At 47.7% G+C, this 20535-nt stretch overlaps 1 protein-coding gene and 1 long non-coding RNA gene across 3 annotated transcripts in view; one reads left to right on the top strand and one right to left on the bottom strand.

Moving 5' to 3' along the window:
- The window catches only part of BLOC1S5 (biogenesis of lysosomal organelles complex 1 subunit 5), a 192802-nt gene extending 190456 nt beyond the window's left edge, over window positions 1-2346 (bottom strand). The window contains exon 1 of the mRNA XM_063923123.1: window positions 2107-2346. Within this exon, the coding sequence (XP_063779193.1) occupies window positions 2107-2233 (127 nt within the window). The 5' untranslated portion in view covers window positions 2234-2346. The remainder of the gene's footprint in view (window positions 1-2106) is intronic.
- A 42-nt stretch (window positions 2347-2388) lies between these two features.
- The window catches only part of LOC134927966 (uncharacterized), a 95059-nt gene continuing 76912 nt past the window's right edge, over window positions 2389-20535 (top strand). For both annotated transcript variants that reach the window (XR_010177792.1, XR_010177793.1), the window contains exon 1: window positions 2389-2655. This is a non-coding gene — a long non-coding RNA (uncharacterized LOC134927966). The remainder of the gene's footprint in view (window positions 2656-20535) is intronic.

A 20535-nucleotide genomic window follows, 5' to 3' on the forward strand; every position in this document is an offset into this window, starting at 1 on the left:
ATCCATATAGCCCAGGAGCTATATGTGATGCATTTTATTGCCATCCAAGGTGTTTTTTATTGCGTCTCAGGGCGCCCCCCCCCAGCGCCCTCAGTGACCGGAGTGTGAAGTGTGCTGAGAGCAATGGCGCACAGCTGCAGTGCTGTGCGCTACCTTGTTGAAGACAGGACGTCTTCTGCCGACGATTTTCCGGACCTCTTCTGCCTTCTGGCTCTGTAAGGGGGCCGGCGGCGCGGCTCTGGGACCCATCCATGGCTGGGCCTGTGATCGTCCCTCTGGAGCTAATGTCCAGTAGCCTAAGAAGCCCAATCCACTCTGCACGCAGGTGAGTTCGCTTCTTCTCCCCTTAGTCCCTCGATGCAGTGAGCCTGTTGCCAGCAGGTCTCACTGAAAATAAAAAACCTAAACTAAAACTTTCACTAAGAAGCTCAGGAGAGCCCCTAGTGTGCACCCTTCTCGTTCGGGCACAGAGATCTAACTAAGGCTTGGAGGAGGGTCATAGGGGGAGGAGCCAGTGCACACCAGATAGTCCTAAAGCTTTCTTTGGATGTGCCCAGTCTTCTGCGGAGCCGCTGTTCCCCATGGTCCTTACGGAGTCCCCAGCATCCACTTAGGACGTTAGAGAAAATAAATGAAGAGGGAAGTCCAGAAACAGCATTTTGTACCTAGAGGGGCGGGTCATGTTGGAGGGTATGCATTTGATCAACGTGACACGCAAGAGAAAGGGAGGAGTAAGTTCGGCAAAGGGTCCAGAAATGGACCCTCGTGGGCTCGCTTTGCTCACCACGCTTCGGGCACGGTGGCTCGCTCCGCTTGCCACCTGATTACTAAAGGTAATAGTTGCAGACCCTCCAACATGACCCGCCCCACTAGGTACAAAATGCTCTGTTCCTGGACTTCCCTCTTAATTTATGATTTCCATCACCTGTGTTGAACTAGTTAAATGATATGAAAGCTGTTTCTTCACAGGTGATGGCAATCATAAATTAAGAGGGAAGTCCAGGAACAGAGCATTTTGTACCTAGTGGGGCGGGTCATGTTGGAGGGTATGTAGTTGGTGGCGTGGATACTGAGGGGCAAATGTATTAACCTGGAGAAGGCATAAAGAAGTGATAAACCAGTGATATGTGCAAGGTGATACAAAGGCACCAGCCAATCAGCACCAATATGTAAATTAACATTTATCACCTTGCACATATCAATGGTTTATCACTTCTTTATGCCTTCTCCAGGTTAATACATCTGCCCCTGAAAGTAGTATGCTGCCATCCTTGCTCCGCCCCCTGACGTCACAGGTCCCTTAGCCCACTAGGATTTAGCATCTACCCTTTGATTACGGTTGATTCTATTTCGGAGTGGGAGAAGGGACCTTCTGACGTATCTAGGGGAGGAGACACATCACCAGGGGGAGGAGCTACAGGCGAACAGGGTACCCGAAAAGTACCCTAGCGGGCTCGCTTCGCTCGCCACGCTTCGGGCTCGGTGGCTCGCCACCTGATTACTAAGGGCTAAAACACACTACCCGGCTTTTCCCGTGCCGGCATTGTAGTTAAGTGTGAGGGGTGGGGTCCCTTCACACTGCACGGCCCCGGCTGCCGGGTTGCAGCCGGGTCTCACCACTGGAAGGTCCGGCTGTCGGGCGGCCGCCGGGCCATCTTTGCAGCCAGTGAACCGTGTGTGTGAAGGAGAGCTTTCACACACGTTTTTTTCTGAAGCCGTGTCTGATGCTGCGCATGCGCACAGCATCACACACGGCTCAAAGCCGTCCTGTGTGACAGACACTGCAGGTTTCTCCTTGTCCGGCTTTTTGCCATCCGGGAAAAACCGGAGTGTGTGTTACAGCCCTATTGGTAATAGTTGGTGACGTGGATAGTAGAGGAACTATCCCGCTGGCCTTGCTCCTCCCGCTTGTGTTGTGACTCCTCCCCCAGACAGAGAAGGTCCCTTAACCCACTTGATTCTAGCATCTACCCTTTGATTACTGCATGGGGGGGGGGGGAGGTTTGGGCACTGTCATTTGCTTAATTTCCCTTCCCAAACCTGCCCAATCCTAAAGTGTATACAGCACTGACTATCACTGACATATAAAGTGTGTGTGCAGCGTACCCCTGATGATAAGCTGGGTTGCAGGCCCCAAAGAAGCGACGTGATCCCGGTGTTTTGGGCTCAGCGTTAGAGGGCTAGTTCCTGCAGGCTTTGCCGGGGAGGAGGAGGTGGTGTTGCTGCTCATCATCTCAGCGGCGGCAATGGCAGTGGTCAGCACCGACAGCTGAGACAGGCAGCAGCATGAGGGAGCACACACAGACTGGGTCCCGCTTGCGCCGGTGACAAGACAGACACCGCGGCACCGTACACACTATCAGGAACCGTGCCACGGCAACCGCTAAGCGACGCGGCTCAGGATTGGCCACATGCTAAATGTTACAACTGTTATATCTGAGCCGCTCACTGTGATTGGTCAAACTTTATTCCACTCCCTAGTCCAGGGCATGTGTCAGGAAGTTGCACTGCAGTGCTGCTGCTGAATGCTGATGGTGTACTGTGTGTATATATCTGGGCAGAGGCGCTAGATCCCCTTCAGTTAATGTAGCATAAACGTGTAATATTCTAAGCTGTATTTATTGATTTTAAATACTAACTGCCACCGAAATCCAGGTAATGTCTCAACGATGGCATAAGTCGCTTGAAATACATTAATTGCAGACTTAAAATTTACACATACACATGCTGTACCATACGCTTAGTTACTAACTGTTCTGAATTTCTATATGTGATGTGTCCTCAGGCTTTAATAACTGTGTATTTCGTTACCATATGAGGGAAAAGAAAAGCAAAATCGGTCCTCATCGCAGTGTCACTTTCTATATAGTTTAACTCTTTGGAGCCGTGTGGCAGACCTGCATTTTTGGGGCCATGAAGCTTAAACTGTTATAGGGACCCCTTCCCAACAAGAGGGCAACATCCAACACCCTTGCAAGGATCTCAAGGCACAAATGGCATAGAACAGGGTGGTGGTGTGGAGTCTTTGAAAATGGGCCATACAGTCATAGTGAACCCCTCCCTTCCTACCAGCCTGTGTCTGTGGGGACAGGTCAGGTATTGGGTATAGTGAGAGAGTCCACAGAGGTACATGTAGTCAGTGACAGGATGAGAGAGTCTGTGGGGCAGATTGGTAGGTGAGCAAGACTCTGTGGGGCAGGTCTGGTCACAGCACCCCCCTAGCCCCTTTAATGTCTACTTCTCATAACACTGACTTCAGTCATCACCTCACAGGCACCCCCTCCCCCCTTTCAATAATCACCTGACACTGCACAGTGCCACAAAATTACCTTATTAGATGCCTCCTTGTCCCAGGCTCCTTCTCTGGATCCGGTCTGAAGATCGACACTGTCTAGGTCGACAATGTTTAGGTCGACAGGGTTCCTAGGTCGACAGGTCAAAAGGTCGACATGAGTTTTTCCCCCAAACTTTTTCATACTTAACGATCCACGTGGACTACGACTGGAACGGTAACCTGTGCCGAGCGAAGCGGTAGCGGAGCGAGGCACCTTGCCCGAAGCATGGCGAGCCATGCGAGGAGCCACGGTGCAATAATTGGGGTTCCCGGTCACTCTACGAAGAAAACGACACAAAAAAACAAACTCATGTTGACCTGTCGACCTAGCACATGTCGACCAAGAAACCCTGTCGACATTCCAATCCTGTCGACCTAGTGACTGTCGACCTATAGTGGTCGACCTAGACACTGTCGATCTGATGATCCACACCCCTCCTCACCTTCCTTTGCTCCCGGCCTACTTCCTAGGACGGATCCTCTCAGCCCAAATCTAACTCTCCCTGCAAATGTTATATCTGCCTCACCTGCAGTGCACATGGTTTTGCCCAACTGCTAACAAATTTTCTGTTGCGATCAACTATGAATTACCCCCTTAGTCCGCTGCCCAGCAAAGCATTGCTTTTGGCTATAGGGGCAAGTGTCTTCTGTCTCTATCAGGCTGTTTGGGTTAACTGTACATTTAACGCGTGCGCGCACGCGCGTGTGTGTGTGTATTCTACTATACAGTATGTCTGGCAAAAAGACTCTGTGTCAGTTAGTCAGTTATGCAACACTAAGTTTTCCCCTTCACTGTAGTGTCCCTTCTCAGGGAAGCAGTCTGCAGGAACCAGCATGGCTGGACTCCATTAAAGGGATGATTACTAGCATCTCCACTGTGCTGGCTTTGGCCAAGCAGGAGATGCAGGATTTAAAGAAGTCTATGGCTGATTTAGTAACTAAACATTCAGACCACAGACTATCGTCTCAGGGGTTAGTTCAGACCTGATCGCCCGCTAGCTGTTTTTCTGCAGTCCTGCGTTCACATAGTTGCCGCCCACCGGGGAGTGTATTTTAGCTGTGCAAGTGACCGATTGCATGTGCAGCCGAGCTCTACAAAAAGATTTTGTGCAGTTTCTGAGTAGTCCAGGACTTACTCAGCCGCTGCGATCACTTCAGCCTGTCCGGGATTGAAATTGACGTCAGACACCCGCCGTACAAACGCTTGGGCACGCCTGCGTCTTTCCAACCACTCCCAGAAAACGGTCAGTTGACACCCACAGACGCCTTCTTCCTGTCAATCACCTTGCGATCGCCCGCGTGAATGGATTCTTTGCACAAACCCATCGCAAAGCAACAAACCTCTTGGTACCTGTGCGACGTACCTGCACATTGCGGTGCATGCGCAGTTCTGACCTGATCACAGCGCTGCAAAAAATGCTAGCGAGCGATCAGGTCTGAATTACCCCCTCAGTCCCCTGTACTTATTCCACAAAAGCGTACAATAGCCCAAGTATTCCACTCTGATTCTGATCATGAACATTGAGATCTGGAGGAAGGGGAGGTGTATGTAGATGTGGGGGATGGTACTCTGTCTCAGGGAATAGAAGCTCTCAATTACTCTATTAGAGAGGTCCTAAATACCCCTTTTTAAAGTGGCAGACACGGCAGAGGAAATGTTTTTCACTGTAAAACCAAAACCCGCTGCTACATTTCCTGTTTCCAAGGAATTAAATATGCTCTTTAAAGAGACATGGGTTTATTCTGATAAACAATTTCAAATCCCTAAGAGGTTGTTGTCATCCTTTCCTTTTCCTCCTGAGGTTTGGAAAGTGTGGGAAACCCACTGATGATGGATACTTCAGTCTCCAGGTTGTCACGTAAAAGTGCTACTACTACCTGTGCCTGGTGCTATCTAACTAAAAGACTCCGCTGATCATAAAATTGAGACTACTCTCAAGTCACTGTATACTGCAGTGGGAGTTGCTCAGAGACCCACTGTAGTGTGTGGTTGGATTACACGAGCCATTGCCAAATGGTCAGGTAATTTAATTGAAAACTTCGAGACTATGTCTTAGGCTGAAGTGGTCACCGTCCTGCAACACATATACAAGACTCTGCAAATGTTATGTGTGAAGCGATCAAGGAAATAGGCTTGATCAGTGTACGCGCTTCAGTGATGGTGGTGTCAGCACACAGAGGGTTATGGCTGCGGCAGTGGGCAGCAGATGCTGACTCCAAAAAGGGAGTTGAGAACTTGCCGTTTACAGGTGAGGCCGTGTTAGGCGATGAGGTGAACAAGTGGATTTCTCAGGCTACTGCTTGGAAGTCCACCTATTTACCATCTGCGGATCCAATCTGCAGTCCTTTAAAGTTGCCAGATTTAGGGGCAATGCCAGGGGTGCCTCCAGAAGTAACAGAGGTAAACCTCGTAAACCAGCGGCCGCTGGTCCCCAGGAACAGAGTGCAGGTTCAGCCTCCTCTAAGCCTTCCTCATGATGGTTGGCTTTGTGCTCTGGGGGATCTGCAGGTGGGTGCTCGCTTTAAATACTTCAGTCAAGTCTGGGAAAATTCCTGCCAGGATTCCTGGGTCAAGGACCTGATATCCTAGGGTTACAGGTTAGAGTTTCAAACTATCCCACCTCACAGATTCTTCAGGTCAGGCTTACCAGTTTCTCAAGAAACAAGTGTAACCCTACAGGAAGCTACAGGATATCTATATAATCAATATCTATATGTATAGCATCTATATCATATAGCTCTATATAATCTATATCTATGTCATCTATATCTATATCATCTATACCTATATCTAACTCATCTATATCTGTATCATCTATATCCATATCATCTATACCTATATCATCTATATCATTTATATCTATATCATCTATATCAATGTATTTATATCTATATCATCTATAGCTATATCAATTTATTTACATCTATATCATCTATAGCTATATCATCTATATCTAGATCATAGTATCAATATCATCTATATATTTATATAATCTATATAGCTATATATGAACTATATCTCATCTATATGTATATCTCATCTACACCTATATCATCTATATTATCTATATCATGTATAGCGATATAATGTATACCTTAAGCTATATATTTATATCATCTATAGCTATATCATCTATATCTAAATCATCTATATCTATATATTATATCTTTATCAACTATATCTGTTTGTATCTATACCATCTATATAATCTATATTTATATCTATATATTATCTATAGCTATGCAATCTTTATATCATCTATATCTATTTCTATATAATCTATATCTGTATCTATATCTATACCTATATTATGAATATCTATATCTAAATCATATCTATATCATCTATATATATATATATATAATCTATATGTATATCATCTATATAACATATATATCTATATAATCTATATCTATTTCATCTGTATCTATATCATCTATAGCAATATATTTATATAGTTCAAAGAATGTATAGATCAGTGCATTTATCCTAATCTAATATTCCCGTACCACAACGTATGGTCCACAGGAAATCACAAAGTCCAAAATGAGTTATATGTTTCCCTTCCTAAACCCCAATATATAGTCCACAGGGTTTCACAAATACAAGAATGGTCTTAAATAGCCCCGTATTAACACCTTCCGCTTCTTCCAGTGGCTGCTCAATCCTTCAGGGTGCCACTAGGTATATGTAGCCAAAAAGATCTGTAAATGGAAGAGAAGAACTAGCGCCTATGGTGCAGTATGTCTTTCCAGGATGTGCAAATAACCTGCAAATACCAAAATTGCGTACCAGAGTGTGGCTTGTGTTAAAGCATATCAATCCCCTGCTTCATAGTCCAAATACAATGTCAGAATCTAAAAATCAGGGAGACAAAGACAATCGCCATATAGCGTAGTAGTTAGGTCTACAGGATTAGGACCCTTCCCACATAAATGGCATGCGTACCAGATATATAATCAAAGTGTGCACATCAAATAAAACCTTTTGTTAAAGCGAAACAATGGAGTTCTCCATTGTGATGATATTCAGCATATAGAATTTATTATCAAAAAGGGAACCACGCCCAATATTCTGCACAGAGGAGCGTGGACCAGGACAGAGTTCATCAATGAGCCTGTGCCTTTAGAGCACCGGACCATACATATTTATACCACAATCATTCATAACTGATTTACTAATAAGGCGTATCTAAAGATAAAATGGGACTGTCACAACTGAGGGCCTGAGCTGACGGGAGGCAGCCTCAGTTGTAGGGGCTGAGATGTACCGGAACCTGGGAGGTTGTATCAGACCCCTGGACATGTAAGTAACATGAATAATAACTGCCCGAAGGCGTGACCACGACAACTTAGATAAAAGTCAATGATGTTTATTATGACAACTCCGCAACACAGCAGCAGTAAAAGAAAACGTAAAAGTCAGCAAATAATAAATACAGTTCCTGGGTACTACAGGATGGCAGGAGCCACAGGGCACTGGTAGTGTGAGATAGTTCTTATGATCTTCTAGATGGAAAGTCCTTACCAGGCCCGACTGTAGCAATGGAGATAACCCAGGATTGTGCCAGCTGGTGTTCCAGGAAAAGCTGGGTTGCTGAAGGTAAAACAGCTGCTGTGGATACTGGCTGGAACCAGACTGTTGTTAGCACGGAGTGGATACTGGCTGGAACCAGTTAAATAATAAATGAACTTGGGAGCGATGAAATATGAACTGAAATGTAGAACTTGAGAGCGGAGAAATAATAATACCGGTGGAGAGTGGTAAAGTGTAGAAAGGACACCGGCCCTTTAAGGGAAGCTGTACTCTGCTGGAAGTTGAGCTGGAAGCAGGTAATGTTGTAGCTGGAAACAGATGAATCCACAATGGATTGGAGAGTCAGGCTACACCGCAGGTGGAATGCTGGTGCGGGTCTCTATGGTGGAAGTCTTGAGACAGGAGCTGGAACCTGGAAGACAATCACAGGAGAGAGACAAACAGGAACTAGGTTTGACAACCAAAGCACTGACGCCTTCCTTGCTCAGGCACCGTGTATTTATACCTGCAGCAAGGAAGGGATTGGCTAGGCAATTATGCAGATTATCAATACTGAGAACAGATTGGTGGAAATGATCAGCTGACAGAATCCAAGATGGCTACGCCCATGCAGACACTTGGAGGGAAGTTTGGTTTGTAATCCATGTGGTAATGAAAACAGTAATGGCGGCGCCGGCCACCGGAGACAGGAGGCGCCAGGCTGACAGAAGCACATCCAACCACGCGGACACAGCGGAGGCCGCGGCTGACGTAATCGCCACTCAGACACTCTGCATGCAGAAGTTCAGGGACGGCGGCGGAGGCCGCGGGAGACGCCATGCCAGGTGTAATATGGCGTTTACTGTGACAGCGTCCCAGAGTGACAGGAGAGGATACAGGAATGTACACATCAGGATAACAGATGGGATCCGGTCCTGGAGCGCTGAGCCAGCCTTAGGAGGCATCTGATGGGTAAGAAATGGCGTCCAGATACCCGGATCGTGACAGCACCCCCCCCCTTTAGGAGTGGCCCCAGGACACTTCTTTGGCTTTTGAGGAAACTTGGAATGGAATCTCCGGACCAAGGCAGGAGCATGGACATCAGAAGCATTGGTCCATGAACGTTCCTCAGGACCATAACCCTTCCAGTCAATAAGATATTGTAGTTGACCGTAACGGTGACGTGAGTCCAGGATCTTGGCCACTTCATACTCAACGCCTCGTTGAGTTTGGACTTTCGGAGTTGGAGGAAGTGAGGAATGAAACCGATTCAAGATCAGCGGTTTCAACAGGGAAACATGGAATGTCCTGGGTATTTTTAAGAAGGGAGGCAACTGGAGTCTGTAAGCAACAGGATTGATGACTTGTTCAATCTTGAAAGGACCGATATAGCGAGGTGCAAACTTCATACTGGGAACTCTTAACCTCAAATTCTTCGTGGATAACCATACCCGATCACCCACCTTGAGAGCAGGAACTGCTCGACGCTTCTTATCCGCAAACTTCTTGTACCTGAACGATGCCTTGAGCAGAGCTGATCGTACGCTCTTCCAGATATTGGCAAACTGATGCAAGGTGATATCCACTGCGGGAACAGAAGTTGCTGGAAGCGGTTGGAACTCAGGAACTTTAGGGTGGAATCCAAAGTTAGTGAAGAATGGTGTTGAAGCAGATGAAGAATGATACTGGTTGTTATGACAGAACTCGGCCCAGGGAAGTAATTGAACCCAGTCATCTTGAGAGGAGGACACATAGATGCGGAGGAAGGCCTCGAAGTCCTGATTCACCCTCTCGGTTTGACCATTGGTCTGAGGATGGTAAGCCGTGGAAAACTTTAGCTTGACTTGGAGGACTTGACATAAACTTCGCCAGAATTTGGCTGTGAATTGAACTCCTCGATCTGAGATAATTTCTTCAGGAAGACCGTGGAGTCGGAAGATCTCTTGTATGAATACTTGAGCCAACTTGGAAGCTGACGGAAGACCGGTGAGAGGAATGAAGTGTGCCATCTTGGTGAACCGGTCAACTACCACCCAGATGGTATTGAACTTGTTGCACATGGGTAAGTCTGTAATGAAATCCATCGACAAGTGGGTCCATGGTCGACGGGGAACGGATAGTGGAACCAGTTGCCCCGCAGGCGACTGGCGGGATACTTTATGTTGGGCACACTTTGGGCAAGATGCAATAAACTCCAAGACGTCCTTTTTCAGAGTTGGCCACCAATAGGACCTAGAGATAAACTCCAGGGTTTTTTGGATACCTGTATGTCCGGCAAAACGGGAAGCATGGGCCCAATGCATGAGCTTCTTCCTTAGCATCGGCTTCACAAAACTTTTCCCTGATGGGGGCGTAGAGTCCATCCCTACCGTGGAGAATGCCAACGGATTTATAATAGGATGCTTGTCTGAAGACTCTGACTCATTTTCTTGCTCCCATGAGCGGGAAAGGGCATCGGCCTTGCGATTCTGAGAGCCCGGACAGAACTGGAGTTTAAAGTCGAACCTGGAAAAGAAAAGTGCCCATCTGGCCTGACGAGGGTTGAGACATTGTGCGCCCTTCAGGTATAAAAGGTTCTTGTGGTCTGTAAGTATGGTGATTAAATGAGAAGCTCCCTCCAACAGATACCTCCACTCTTCTAGAGCGAGCTTGATGGCTAGCAACTCCTGGTCGCCAATGGCATAGTTGCGCTCAGCTGGGGAGAACTTCCGGGAGAAGAAACTGCAAGGATGTAAATGGCCATCTTTAGCCCTCTGAGATAACACCGCTCCTACTCCAACGGAGGAGGCATCCACCTCTAGGATGAAAGGAGAGTCGATGTCAGGCTGTTTCAGGACAGGCGCAGAGATGAACCTCTGTTTTAAAAGATGAAAAGCTTGCATGGCTTCTTCAGACCACTTGGACGGGTTAGCACCCTTCTTGGTGAAAGCAGTAATAGGCGCCACAATGGTGGAAAAGTCTCCTATAAACTTTCGGTAATAATTGGCGAACCCTAAGAACCTCTGGACCCCTTTGAGGGTTAAGGGTACCGGCCAATTCTGAATTGCTTGTAGTTTCTCAGGATCCATCTCTAGTCCGGAACCGGACACAATGTACCCTAGAAACGGAATGGACTTGACTTCAAAGACGCATTTTTCTAATTTGCAATAGAGATGATTGACACGGAGACGGGACAGAACCTCTTTAACCCAAAAACGATGTTCCTCTAAATCGTTGGCAAAAATGAGGATATCGTCTAGATAGACCACGACATGACGGTATAGAATGTCTCTGAAAATCTCATTGACAAAATGCTGGAAGACAGCTGGAGCATTGCTCAATCCGAAGGGCATGACGAGGTACTCATAATGTCCGTCACGGGTGTTAAAGGCGGTCTTCCACTCGTCACCCTCACGGATCCGGATGAGATTGTATGCACCTCGCAAGTCCAGCTTTGTAAAGATGGTAGCTCCGCTAACTCTGTCAAAGAGCTCAGTAATCAGGGGTAAAGGATAACGGTTCTTGATGGTAATGTCGTTCAAACCTCTGTAGTCGATGCACGGCCGCAGACCACCATCTTTCTTTTTTACAAAAAAGAAGCCTGCGCCGGCTGGGGAAGAAGAAGGTCGAATGAACCCCTTTGCTAGGTTCTCTTTAATGTATTCCTCCATAGAATGCGTCTCAGGCAGAGACAACGGATAAGTTCGGCCTCGAGGTGGAACCTTCCCTGGAACGAGATCAATCGGGCAGTCCCATTCTCTATGAGGAGGAAGGATATCAGCAGAAGCTTTACTGAACACATCCGTGAAATCTTGATATGGAGGAGGTGGAACATCAGACGACCTGGGGGAGGAAGAACAGACAGGCAATACTTTAAACAAACATGTCTCTGCACAGGAGGAACCCCATGCCAGGATTTGCGTAGTCGTCCAATCAATTGTAGGATTGTGAAGACGGAGCCATGGAAGGCCCAGGACCACAGGATGTGTGGCTCTTGGAATCACTAAAAGTGAAATAAGTTCGGAATGAAGAACTCCCACTCTCAGACGAACTGGTAGAGTCCTTAGAGCAATAACAGTATCAAAAATTTTACTGCCATCCACGGCAGTTAAGGAAAAGGAGGAAGGAAGTCTCTCGGTGGGTAGGGACCACCGTTTAACATAGGCTTCAGTAATAAAGTTCCCAGCTGCTCCGGAATCAAGGAGAGCAATGACGTTCCGATAACGTTGAGCAACTTGAAGCGAGACTGGGAGATTACAATCATGAGGAGATGGAGAGGAGATCATTACTCCTAGCCGGCCCTCTCCTGGGCGAGCTAGGGTTTGGAGTTTTCCCGGACGTTCGGGACAGGCATTGATGGTGTGAGACGGAGCTGCACAGTAAAGACAAAGAGACTCAGAGAGACGTCTTCGGCGCTCAGCAGGAGTTAAACGGGAACGGCCAATTTGCATGGGCTCATCTTTAGATGGTGACAGTTGACGAGGAGGAGGAGCAGAAGATTTTGGAGCAGATGATCTTCCACGCTCAGCTGCTCTCTCTCTGAAACGTAAATCAACTTTCGTGCAGAGTGAGATTAGCTCATCTAACTTAGAAGGTAAGTCTCTGGTAGCTAACTCATCTTTAATAAGCTCAGATAAGCCATGCCAGAATGCAGCATACAGGGCCTCGTCGTTCCATGCCAGTTCGGATGCCAGGATCTGGAACTGTATCAGATATTGTCCTACAGTACGTGGCCCCTGGCGTAAACGGAGAATCTCGGATGAAGCTGAGGTTACCCGGCCTGGCTCGTCGAAGATGCGCCTGAATGTTGACACGAATGCAGTGTAAGAAGATAGCAGGGTGTCGGACCTCTCCCATAACGGTGATGCCCAGTCAAGGGCAGAGCCACTGAGAAGAGAGATGATGTAGGCTATTTTTGTACGGTCACTGGGAAAATTGCCAGGTTGTAGCTCAAACTGAATCTCACACTGGTTGAGAAATCCCCTGCAGAATCTTGGAGATCCGTCAAATTTTGCTGGCGTTGGAAGATGAAGACGTGGAGCAGAAATGGGTAAGGTGGGTGAGGTTATAGCTGGAGTCACTGTGGTTGACGCACCAGATGCGCCTGATCCACGGAGAGTTGTCTGAATCCCATCCAGCCGAGTAGAGAGATCCTGGAGACAGCGGATGATGTGGCCCTGTGCAGCCTCCTGATGTTCTAGTCGGGCTGCCAGTTCTTGCATCGGCCTGGCCGCTTGATCCTGGTCTCCGGCTGGATTCATTAGGTCAGTGCTTACTGTCACAACTGAGGGCCTGAGCTGACGGGAGGCAGCCTCAGTTGTAGGGGCTGAGATGTACCGGAACCTGGGAGGTTGTATCAGACCCCTGGACATGTAAGTAACATGAATAATAACTGCCCGAAGGCGTGACCACGACAACTTAGATAAAAGTCAATGATGTTTATTATGACAACTCCGCAACACAGCAGCAGTAAAAGAAAACGTAAAAGTCAGCAAATAATAAATACAGTTCCTGGGTACTACAGGATGGCAGGAGCCACAGGGCACTGGTAGTGTGAGATAGTTCTTATGATCTTCTAGATGGAAAGTCCTTACCAGGCCCGACTGTAGCAATGGAGATAACCCAGGATTGTGCCAGCTGGTGTTCCAGGAAAAGCTGGGTTGCTGAAGGTAAAACAGCTGCTGTGGATACTGGCTGGAACCAGACTGTTGTTAGCACGGAGTGGATACTGGCTGGAACCAGTTAAATAATAAATGAACTTGGGAGCGATGAAATATGAACTGAAATGTAGAACTTGAGAGCGGAGAAATAATAATACCGGTGGAGAGTGGTAAAGTGTAGAAAGGACACCGGCCCTTTAAGGGAAGCTGTACTCTGCTGGAAGTTGAGCTGGAAGCAGGTAATGTTGTAGCTGGAAACAGATGAATCCACAATGGATTGGAGAGTCAGGCTACACCGCAGGTGGAATGCTGGTGCGGGTCTCTATGGTGGAAGTCTTGAGACAGGAGCTGGAACCTGGAAGACAATCACAGGAGAGAGACAAACAGGAACTAGGTTTGACAACCAAAGCACTGACGCCTTCCTTGCTCAGGCACCGTGTATTTATACCTGCAGCAAGGAAGGGATTGGCTAGGCAATTATGCAGATTATCAATACTGAGAACAGATTGGTGGAAATGATCAGCTGACAGAATCCAAGATGGCTACGCCCATGCAGACACTTGGAGGGAAGTTTGGTTTGTAATCCATGTGGTAATGAAAACAGTAATGGCGGCGCCGGCCACCGGAGACAGGAGGCGCCAGGCTGACAGAAGCACATCCAACCACGCGGACACAGCGGAGGCCGCGGCTGACGTAATCGCCACTCAGACACTCTGCATGCAGAAGTTCAGGGACGGCGGCGGAGGCCGCGGGAGACGCCATGCCAGGTGTAATATGGCGTTTACTGTGACAGCGTCCCAGAGTGACAGGAGAGGATACAGGAATGTACACATCAGGATAACAGATGGGATCCGGTCCTGGAGCGCTGAGCCAGCCTTAGGAGGCATCTGATGGGTAAGAAATGGCGTCCAGATACCCGGATCGTGACAGGGACACATAGATTGGTTGATTAACAGAAAGGGGAAATGTTAAGTATGGTCCGATGAGCTAATTGAAGCGAGTGCTTTTATCCAGAAGATGGCAAACTGGTCCATGATTCTTAAATCTCCTACACACATCAATTAGGTTCTCGATTAGGCTTCATCAGCATAGGGGTCATTCTTGTTCATAATAGCATGTTGTTTGTCCAAAGCAAAGGTCCATCAGATACTCCATATCATGTCCTTTTGTCCTGACATAAAACCTCAAAAAATGGTATTAAGTCCTGGTTATCTAACTACAAGGATCTTACTGATATTCATGCCACCACTTACATGATGCTGCACAAAGGTTGACAGAAAACCTTACCTCAGGAGAATTAATGCTATGGAGAAATAAAGATACTGGTCACAGAAGCTAGAATCTATAGATTTAAAGCACAATTAAGGAGACAATACAGATATATATTTGACTTTACTTCATCACTTTATATCTTTCTGTGTGTTATGCACACCAGTGCCAGCAGGAAAGTACTGGTGTCAGAACTGTTATGCACTCCAGTGTCTGCAGGAATGTACTGGTGTTTGAACTGTTATGCAAAACAGATGGACTCACAGACAAACTGGGGGATATGACATAACGTACACAGAAGGTGATAGGGTAACAAAATACACACAAAGTGAACAGAGAAGCCCAAAGGCTAAGGAACTGGGTATCTCCCTTGTATTAGAACTGCTAAGATGGAAAAAGCAAGATGTTGTGTTTTAATACGTAGAGTACCCGAAATGCTGTTGCTAAGGGCAACAGCAAAACCATAAAGGGTTACCAACGGGTGTGGCAGTAAACTCCTTGGTCAGAGATGGAATGATAGACACAAGGAGAATCTCCACAATCCAAATTCTCACTTGCAGTGCACAGGTTTTAGCTTACTGCCACTAAACTGACCCCTGACACCTAGCACAGTGAGACAGGATTAGACAGGCAAGTCTTAGAATACAGCCGCAAACTTGCTAAGTTCACAGAGTAGTAACAGAACCCCAGCAAGCTAAACGACTGACTCCAGTCTTACTGCTAGGTCTGGATTGGCAGAGTGTAATACCAAATTCCCAGGCCTATTTGCAGTAAGCAACAAACAAATACAAAGCTACACAGTACTGGCTAACGTTCATGAACTGACTAACCAACAAAGATTCAGCAGCATCTGCTTACCCTGAAAAGAGGCCTTATAAAGCAGGTGCTGTCCACGCCCCACTCAGACCTCACAGACTGTGAGCACAAAAACCAGCACCGGATCCCCTGCCGTGCACAGAGCCTATAACCACTGCACAGCAAAAGACCCGAACCGGAGTATCAGCTGCGCTCAGGTTACTCCACTAGCACTTGTCTCCCGGTTGCCATGACGACGTGGCAGCACAGGGCAGGAGACCCTAACAGTACCCCCCCTCTGACGAGGGGTCAAAGAACCCCTACCACCGGGTTTATCGGGGAACTGCGAGAAGAAAGAGCGTATCAGTCTGGGGGCATGAAGATCACAACTGCGCACCCACGACCGCTCCTCCGGGCCATACCCCTTCCAGTGCACCAAAAATGACAGCCGACCCCGAACCACCTTGGAGTCAAGAATCCTTTCAACAACAAACTCCCTCTGGCCACGTATCAGAAGAGGGGAAGGTCTTCCACTGGTAGAAGGATTACTAATCGCCCGTTTTAAAAGGGAACAATGAAATGTTTTATTGATACCCAAAGAACGGGGCAGATCTAACTGAAATGCCACCGGATTGATAACCCTGGTGATCTTATAAGGGCCGATGAACCGGGGCCCTAACTTATGAGATGGCTGTCTCAACTTCAAATTCTTGGTAGACAACCAGACGAAGTCTCCTAATTTGAAGCTGCAGGGTCTTTTCCGCTTATCAAAAACCCTTTTGGTCACTAATGACACAGACACAAGGGCTTTCTTCACTTTCCGCCAAATACCTCTAAGGACCGAAACCACAGAGGAACCACCAGGCGTGGAGTCCACGGGGTCAAAAGAATTGGCCTTAGGATGATGCCCATACACACAAAGGAAGGGAGAGATCCCTGTAGCAGAGTGAGCCGCGTTGTTATAGGCAAACTCCGCCATGGACAGATGAGCAACCCAGTCAGTCTGACACTTGGAGACATAACACCTGAGGAACTGCTCCAAGGACTGGTTCACCCTTTCAGTCTGCCCATTAGACTGCGGATGGTAGCCTGACGACAAGCTGACAGAAATCTGGAGATCAGAACAAAATGCCCTCCAGAATTTGGCCACAAACTGGGATCCGCGGTCAGAGACCACATCAAGTGGCAACCCGTGGAGACGCACAACATGCAGCATAAATAATTCAGACAGGCGTCTGGCTGATGGCAGCCCAACCAGTGGAACGAAGTGCGCCATCTTCGAAAATCTGTCAACGACAACCCAGATGGCTGTCATCCCAGAGGATTTGGGCAAGTCCACCACAAAATCCATTGAAATGTGGGTCCATGGCTTAGATGGGATAGAGAGTGGATGTAATGGGCCAACAGGAACCCCTCTAGGAGTCTTATTTCGGGCACAGATGTCACATGCCCGAACCCACTGATCCACATCCTTAGCCACCGAGGGCCACCACACCGCCCTAGATAGCAACTCCCGAGTTCTGGCAATACCCGGGTGACCTGCCGACTTCTTGGCATGGAATTCCAGGAACACTCGCTGTCTTAACCTAGGAGGCACAAACAAAAGACCTACCGGAAGGTCTGGAGGAGCCTGCTCCTGTGCTCTAAGGACTAATGATAAGAGGTCCTGGATAATGCCCACTTTAATACATGATGGGGAAACAATGGGCAACGGCTCCTCGGTGGTCTCCTGGATTGGAGCAAAACTCCGCGAGAGCGCATCAGCCTTGATGTTTTTTGACCCAGGGCGATATGTTATCAAAAAATTAAAGCGAGCAAAAAACAAAGCCCATCGTGCCTGCCTGGCATTGAGGCGCTTCGCTGACTCTAAATATGCCAGATTCTTATGGTCAGTGAGAATTGAGACCACAAACTTAGCCCCCTCAAGCCAGTGTCTCCACTCCTCGAGTGCATCCTTAATAGCCAACAATTCCCGGTTACCCACGTCATAATTCATCTCGGCAGGCGAAAATTTACGAGAAAAGTAAGCACAGGGATGAAGGCGATTATCAGACACTCCCATCTGAGAAAGCACTGCCCCAATACCCATCTCAGAGGCATCCACCTCCACCACAAAAGGACGCTCTGGATCTGGGTGTCGCAGCACCTTGGCCGAAACAAATGCCCTTTTGAGACGGGCAAAAGCCGCTTTAGCCTCACAAGACCAGTGAGCAACATCCGCCCCTTTCTTAGTGAGTGCCACCAAGGGCGCCACTATAGACGAAAATCCAGCGATAAATCGTCTATAAAAATTCGCAAAGCCCAGGAAACGCTGAAGCGCCTTCAAACTAGTGGGCTGCACCCAATCCAGGACTGCCTGTACCTTGGAACCCTCCATTTGGAAACCTTCTGGGGAGATAATATATCCTAGAAATGCGATTTGCTGAACTACAAATTCGCACTTCTCCAGCTTTGCCCCAAGCCGGTGGTCTCTGAGTTTCTGGAGGACTAAGCGTACATGCTTCCGATGTTCCTCCAGGGAATGGGAGAAGATTAGGATGTCATCTAAGTATACAACTAAGAATCTATCCAAATATTCCCTGAGCACATCATTCATGAAATCCTGGAAGACTGCCGGGGCATTACAGAGCCCAAAAGGCATCACCAAATATTCATAATGCCCTGAGTGGGTATTAAAGGCAGTCTTCCATTCATCCCCCTCTCTTATTCGGATTAGATTGTACGCACCGCGTAGGTCAATCTTAGAAAAAATGGTGGCAGTACGAAGCTGGTCAAACAAGACCGAAATGAGAGGCAGTGGGTATGAGTTTTTAATCGTGATACGGTTCAATTCCCTGAAGTCGATGCAGGGTCGCAACGAACCGTCCTTTTTACCCACGAAGAAGAACCCCGACCCAACTGGAGACTGTGAAGGTCTGATAAATCCCTTAGCCAAGTTCTCCTGAATGTACTCTGCCATAGCCTGAGTCTCAGGACGTGACAGGGAGTACAACCTGCTCTTGGGAAGCTTAGCATTTGGCAACAAATCAATGGCACAGTCATAGGGGCGATGGGGAGGTAGTACCTCTGCAACTTTTTTGGAGAACACGTCCGCAAAATCTGCATAACACCCTGGCAATCCTGGCAAACTTAGCTGCGAGAGCCTGACTGGAAGGCTCAAGCAACTCCTGAAACAATCAGTACCCCAACTAAGAATCTCCCCAGAGACCCAGTCAAATTGAGGATTGTGGGCCCTTAACCAGGGTAACCCCAACACCAATGGGGCAAAAGTACAGACAGTCACATAAAAGGACAATTTTTCAGAGTGTGTGGCTCCAATAAACAAAGAAATCTGGCTAGTGCAAGAGGTAATTTTACCTTGGGATAATGGTTCCCCGTTTAACCCACAAATCTCAATTTCCGATGCCAAGGGTACTAAGGGAACAGAGTGTTTCAGGGCGAATTGGCGGTCCATAAAAACCCCGTCGGCCCCACTGTCCACAAAGGCCTCAGTCTTGACAGTTTGACCGAGGATCTTCAAGGTCACCGGAATGATAAAAGTCTTCTTGGGAAATTCTGACTTCTGGCCTGACAGGATATTTCCCATCACCCTCAGGCCCTGAAGTTTTCCGGCTTTTCTGGGCATGATACTACCACATGACCTTTATTCCCACAGTACAAACACAACCCCTGCTGTCTCCTCCGCGTCTTCTCACGCGAGGAGAGGCGGGTAGCCCCAATCTGCATAGGCTCCTCAGAAAATTCCTCAGAGTCTGAGGTTCCCTTGGGAAGGAAGGAAATCTCAGTCTCCCTTTCAAGCCTACGCTCTCTCAGCCGTCTATCCACCCGGATGGATAACTGCATGAGCTGATCCAAGCTATCAGGCAAGGGATATTGTACCAGTTGGTCCTTTATCTGGTTAGAAAGACCTCTTCGGTACTGGTGTCTCAGGGCTGGGTCATTCCACTGGGTATCATGGGCCAACCTCCGAAACTCCGTACAGTAAACCTCAACTGGCCTGCGCCCTTGCTTAAGGATCGAAATCTGAGCCTCGGCTGAGGCCGTCTTGTCAGGGTCATCATACAACATGCCCAGTGCCGTAAAAAAAGCATCAACACTTTTAAGCGACGGACAGTCAGGCTGCAACCCATATGCCCAGACCTGTGGGTCTCCTTGTAGCAAGGAAATCACTATGCCCACCCGCTGAATCTCCGACCCAGAAGACTGAGGCCTAAGCCGGAAGTATAGCTTGCAGCTCTCCTTGAAACAAAAGAACTGCGAGCGATCTCCAGAAAAACGATCCGGGAGATTTACTTTCGGCTCCTTAACCCCTGCAGGTGCTGCTGCTGCGGGAGCTCCGCCAGCAGCCTGGGAGGTGTGCATTTTAATGGACAAATCATTAAATTGTCGAGTCAGGACCTGCACCTGATCGACCACCTGTTGCAACGTATTTTGAGGGGTATGCTCCATATTCCCACAAAATTTCAACAGGAGTATTAGGCTGCTGAATATGTTATGCACACCAGTGCCAGCAGGAAAGTACTGGTGTCAGAACTGTTATGCACTCCAGTGTCTGCAGGAATGTACTGGTGTTTGAACTGTTATGCAAAACAGATGGACTCACAGACAAACTGGGGGATATGACATAACGTACACAGAAGGTGATAGGGTAACAAAATACACACAAAGTGAACAGAGAAGCCCAAAGGCTAAGGAACTGGGTATCTCCCTTGTATTAGAACTGCTAAGATGGAAAAAGCAAGATGTTGTGTTTTAATACGTAGAGTACCCGAAATGCTGTTGCTAAGGGCAACAGCAAAACCCTAAAGGGTTACCAACGGGTGTGGCAGTAAACTCCTTGGTCAGAGATGGAATGATAGACACAAGGAGAATCTCCACAATCCAAATTCTCACTTGCAGTGCACAGGTTTTAGCTTACTGCCACTAAACTGACCCCTGACACCTAGCACAGTGAGACAGGATTAGACAGGCAAGTCTTAGAA

The sequence above is a fragment of the Pseudophryne corroboree genome, chromosome 5, assembly GCF_028390025.1.
Source record: "Pseudophryne corroboree isolate aPseCor3 chromosome 5, aPseCor3.hap2, whole genome shotgun sequence".
NCBI classification, from domain to species: Eukaryota; Metazoa; Chordata; class Amphibia; order Anura; family Myobatrachidae; genus Pseudophryne; species Pseudophryne corroboree.